Below are 6000 nucleotides of genomic sequence, written 5' to 3'. Positions count from 1 at the left end.
GATTATTTTATCATGGTCATACACCACCACTTTGTTACAATCTTTTGACGCCCTTCTTTAAAAAAAACCCACAGTCTTGAAAGCACACTGTGAAAATAACGCACCAATGTTTAATGGATGTGTCTCCCCTGTGCACTATTTCAGCAGTATCAGTGATCTATTTATTTGAAATGGGTTAACATCTCTGTAAAGTAGCGGAGAGAGGAATGTCAAAGTAATGCATTTTTTAAGGTAAGGATATCAAAGTGTTATGGAACAAAGCTGGGTAAATGGAGTTGAGGTACAGATCAGCCGATGGCAGATGGGTTGAGGGGTTGAATGGCCTACTCCTGTTCCTATGTTCTATTGTGCTATTTTCTTACAATATAATTTCAGGGCTAAATTCCTCATTCTAAATTTACAATGCTGCTAATTTCTCTACGCGCTCAATTATATTTGGCCATGATTTGTGGAAGGAACAATGTGAATGGGTGATAAAGGGAACAGAATACTAGAAAATATATGAGATGGTGCGATGTCAGATATCTTTAATTCCTATATTGCAATGTAGAATAACTGGATTTGTGACTATACACTATATAACATAACACAACAATACTGGGCACCTCCTTATACTCGTAACATTCACAGTAGACCCATTGGAATGTGACCTATCTGAATTGTTCATAGGACAATCTAAGGGATTTACAGCATCCTGGGAGTTTCAGTGAAAAATAACCATTTTCTCGTTATTGTTCCTCATATATTAATGAAAGAACTCTAATTCCAGAGTTCTTTTAAAGAACAGTAAATTCACAGTATGCAAAATATTCCCTGTTTTACACTGCAGTGTTCCTTTTCCACTTTATTTAAAAAAAGCCATTCACAATCTGTCACCTAGGGACATTTCTAATATACTTGGAATGGTTTGAACAGTTAATTGCTTTTAATTTGTTATAACAAATACCTGTGCAAGATCTAGAAAAAAAGGATACAGCAACATGAGATTACCTGAGACCTTTTTCACTCTAATTACAAATATTGATATAAAGGCAGAGAGTAATTACAGCCATAACAGTTCTTCCTAGAATTTCTGACTACATCTTTTGGTAACATCCTGATGATAAGCTAGGAAGATGTGAAAAATTCGCAGTCTGATTCTTTTATAAAATATATAAATTCAGTATTAGAAATATTGTAATGAGGTAAATGACTAATTTGAAATATTGAAGTTACTTCTTGCTTTAGCAACTATACTTTTGATATTTTATTTTGCTGTTTTACTAAATTCAGCATTGGAAATATGTTAATAACACCAGGTAAAGTTAAATTAGTAAGTTTATTTTTAAATAAATACTGGAATTTGTAAAATATTAGAAGATGCATAAAACCAATCAGCTGGATACAACATGTTCAGATTCAAACCCTCTCCTTGAATAGGAAAGTTTTGGGGTAATTTTCATTTAAGCAGTTGTGCTGTTCCCCCAGCCCACCTAAGAACACTCAGATAGTTTTTCTTGATAATTAAAAATAGATGAAGGAAATATTCTATTTGTGCAAATAGTATACCTTCGTTAATTAAAGCTAATGCCCAATAATGACACTCTCTTAAGGTGGGGGCGGGTGTGGGCGGGGCGTTACACGGGGGCGGGGGGGCAATTGGGGAGGAGTGTAGAGTCCAAATTTTACATTATCCTTACAAAATAGTCTGAGTTTATAAAGCAATTGAATTTGTATTTATCATTGCTGATCAGTCTAATTCTTGCCGTTTTAAAGCTGTTAGCCCTGAAAATTAGCCATTAATATTTCTAAAACATTTTTGCAGATTAAAATATTGTTTCTGGAGCATTGACACATTTTTTCTCACTTTGAGGGATCAGGATTGTCTCCTCCTTATAATATACAACTACTTTTCTCAACATTGTAGAACATAATATGCCTCTGCCAAACAAGAATGCATTGAATGGCATTAAATTGTGTCCAGTGGGAGCTGTCTCATTCTCCATGATTGGATGGGAGCAGGGGGATACAAGCTAATTGTTGTGCAAAACTTATACTCTTCATGATCTTAGAACAAGCCAGTCATTATTGAGAGTACAATAGCAAATCTGTATGTGTTTGACAATGTGCATTGGGAGGGTGGGGGGTTTCATTGTTCACACTTCTTGTTAACTATCTGATACCAGGAAAAGCCTCAACACAAAATTCATGAAGAATCCACAAAGAACAAGCATTAATAACAAAGAAAAACTCCTTTGAATGCTAATCTTGTTTGGAAAGCCATCAGAATATGGGTACATAATAGTGGAGATATCCTCACATTGACATAATCCTACAGTTTATATGGCTCTAGTTTCCACTGCTTTCAGTTAGATGTGGAATAATCAAATTTTAATTACCTGCTGCAACTATTTAAAATTCATCATGCCTGGAGAACATAATGATATTTTCAACTTGTCTGCTACCCTCAATGTTATAGAGGAAATTCTAACAGAGTTTGTGACTAGCAAAAAATTCTTTCACTGTTTTTCAATTAGCCATTTTCTTATTGTTTTCCCCCCATCTTATATTCTCCATCATTATCTCCTCAATAGCTTATCATACCCACAGCCTTCACTAGAATCAGAAACTCTGTGCCACAGTGTTTTTATCATCACCATTAATACAATTTTTATGTACAGCTTGTTGCTCCTTACTATGAGATGGACCAGCTTATTTCTGCGAGATGTATTTCATTTGGAGGCCCAACTCAAATTCACCTTAAATTGCAACATGCAATCCTGGGAACTGAACTCACAACTTTGTGTCAGGGACCTTAGACTGCTAAAACATCATTAAAGTGATACAATTTACACACATCTCTTCTAGTATTCAGCATTTCACTGAAGCCAATTCATGTGTGGGAAATTTTTCTTAACAGTTAATTAGGAAAAGAAACAAAATTAGGGCATTTTAACTTTTGGTGAATGATAGCAACACTGGACCTCCTGTTGACTGAACTATGTGAAAGTTGAACATTGGAAAATATGGAACGATATCTTCATTTGAGTAAGGGAATCAAAACATTCAAATAAAAATACTGCAGATGGTGAAATAAAAAATGGAAACAAGGAACAGGTCAGTCAGCATCTGCGGAGAGAACAGATAGGTTTCAGGCACTGACCCTTCTTTACAACAGTCAGTTAGCAAAACAGTTGACAGACATATGTTTTTTATACACATACAAATCAATTTTTTGAGTGACATTCCCATGATTGACTGGGATACTTTGGACATGTTTGGAGAATTTCACTGATACAATTTGATTCACTGACTACACACCACAGCTGTGAGATCACTAGCTATACCCACAGCCACTCAGCACTGGAATAATAATGATATTGTGCGGGGTTTTTCACAGACCTGGGACTTTTCAGAAAATTACCTGCAGGGGTATTTTTTACTGAATGAATAGTAGGGCTTTAACACAAGTACTTATAGTAGATTTGACATCCATGGTTATATGGCTCTCTCTATATCCCTTTAGCCGAAGAAGAGTTTGGTTTACAATATCCAGGATGTTGTGCTGTGGTACATTCCTCATTAAAGGCTGCACTGACAATTGTGGTGTGGTAGCATTCAGAAAATCCAGTTTATTCAGACTGGTGGTGTGGTGTAGCGAATGACAGAGTTGTAATCGGGCGGTGGGCTGTGGCATTCCAAAGTTTGATCCATAGGTAACAGGATTGAATCTTCCAGGGCAAAATCCAGGCCTTCATCCTCTGTACCACACACAGCAGGCTGGAGTGGGTTAGCATGGTTCTCAGACTCAGACAATACAGACTCTTTGCTTTTACTCACAGCTCTCATTCTGTTTTAAGAAAGAGAAAATGAAAGAAAAGCAATTAATTTTGATGGAATCGTTCTACCGGAGCTTATTGAAGACAAACAGTGATGAATAGGCCTTGTGAAAAATAAACATAGAAGAAATAATCGCTGCAATTTTTTAGAAAAATTCTAAAAGCAAATGTGGTCAGGTAAGTAGCATTTTAACAAGGTTGTTTTCTGGGGCACCTTAAGTGCAGTGGATATGAAAATGAAAAAAAAAGCTCGTAGTCCCATAATATTTAACTCTGCCTTTAAGTGATTCACATATAAGGATAAATTCACTGATCAGTGCTTCAGCAAGAAATTAAAGTCAAAGAGAGCATGGGTCAGAGAGTCAGTGCAACGCTGTAGCAGCCTCTCCTCAACATATACTTCTTTCAAAGTGTACCCTGCTAATTCTGTGGGACTGGTAAATTTACTCAATAATAAAATATTTTTGAATGCAGTGGCTGTTATGCAGGCATATATTACAGTTATTTTGCACACACAGAAATAACCCACAGTGAAGTGAGTGATTAGTTAGTCGGTTTAAATTATATTGTTTGAAGGAGGAATACTTTGTTTAATGTAATATTCACTGTTATGCACTGGCAAGCCAGTGTAATGGTTGATATGATAAATGCCACCATAGAAATGACGCGGCTTTGTTTTTGTATTTATCCTGACAGAGATACTGGCCTGGATTTTCACCGAGATGGCATGACTCAGGAGCCCTTTAAAAATGGCATTTGAGACCCAAATCCAAAACTCCTGACCCCCTTCCCGGGGTTTCTGATTTTGGGAGTGCCTTTTAAGGGAGTGGACTGGGTTGGGTCATGGGCCTGAACCTTGCACTCCTGACCTTCCATTGCGAGGATAGGCGTGCCCTAGCTCTCCGCAATTTTTGTTTTTTTATTCATTCACGGGATGTGGGCTTCACTGGCTGGTTCAGCATTTATTGGCCATTCCTAGTTGCCTTTGAGAAAGTAGTGGTGAGCTGCCTTCTTGAACCGCTGCAGTCCATGTGGTGTAGGTACACCTGCAGTGCTGCTAGGAAGGGAGTTCCAAGATTTTGACCCAGTGACAGTGAAGGAACGGCGATATATTTCCAAGTCAGGATATTGAGTGACTTGGAGGGGATCTTCCAGGTGGTGGTGTTCCCATCAATCTGCTGCCCTTGTCCTCCTAGGTGGTAGTGGTTGTGGGTTTAGAAGTTGCTGCCTAAGGAGCCTTGGTGAATTCCTGGTGAGTCGAGCCAGGTTCCTAATGAATCTTGGTTTACAGCACCTCAGAGGTGAGGGGACCTTTTAAAAGGTAAGTTCAAAAGGTCCTCCTCATGTTCCTCCTGTGTAGGTATGCCTCCCTACACACCTATGGCCCCTCATGCCCCCATACCAAGCTATACCCCCAAACAACCCTTATGGCCCTCATGCCTATCATGCCAATGCTATTGCACTTCCATACCCATTTACCTGCTATACACTGTATAGAACCAATGAACTCTATAGTGTAAAGTAGGATGTGTAAAAAAAAAAGCTTTAAAAACATCGATTGATAACTTTCCACTTTCTTTAAAAAATCCTTTTTACTACAGCCCAATAAAAAAGTGTCAATGATCCAGACCCTTTAAAGTATCGATCAATAAAGCTGAATCTGCAAGCACTTGAAACCTCTTAAATTTGTGTAAATAAATATTGTGAAATTGACAGCACAATGAAAACTCCATTCCTGCAGGTACATTTTCCAGTGGCAGGTGGACCGAGATGGGAATTTTCCTGATTCCCGCTACCTGCTTCGAGGATGGAAATCCAGGCCACTGTCTTTAGTTGAGGCTGGTAAATGCTTTGAATCCAAAGCTTCCTTAATAATTATAAAACTGGAACGAGGAAACCAGTGCACCAGTGCAATGCACAATGCTGTGCAGCATTATAAAACAATAAAAAAATATGAAGCTCAGCTAAGACATCTGTAGATACACTTTTAGCATAATCTGGGAGGTAGTGCAAGAATATGGGACGTCCCTCAAACGAACATATGAATTAGGAACAGGAGTATGCTGCTCGGCTATTCAATAAGATCATGGCTGATCTGATTGTAGCCTCAAACCCACATTCCTGCCTCCCCTCCGATAACATTTCATCCCCTTGCTTATCAAGAATCTATCTAGCTCTGCCT

At 38.1% G+C, this 6000-nt stretch overlaps 1 protein-coding gene across 1 annotated transcript in view; it reads right to left on the bottom strand.

Annotated features, from left to right (window-relative positions):
• Window positions 1-811: 811 nt before the first annotated feature.
• Window positions 812-6000, bottom strand: part of kdrl (kinase insert domain receptor like) — a 200797-nt gene continuing 195608 nt past the window's right edge. The window contains exon 30 of the mRNA XM_078547471.1: window positions 812-3829. Coding sequence (XP_078403597.1) covers window positions 3616-3829 — 214 coding nt within the window. The 3' untranslated portion in view covers window positions 812-3615. The remainder of the gene's footprint in view (window positions 3830-6000) is intronic.

The sequence above is a fragment of the Cetorhinus maximus genome, chromosome 8 (assembly GCF_964194155.1).
Source record: "Cetorhinus maximus chromosome 8, sCetMax3.hap1.1, whole genome shotgun sequence".
NCBI lineage: Eukaryota > Metazoa > Chordata > Chondrichthyes > Lamniformes > Cetorhinidae > Cetorhinus > Cetorhinus maximus.
Note: the sequence above shows the minus strand (reverse complement) of the source record. Positions and strands in the feature narration are given on the sequence as shown.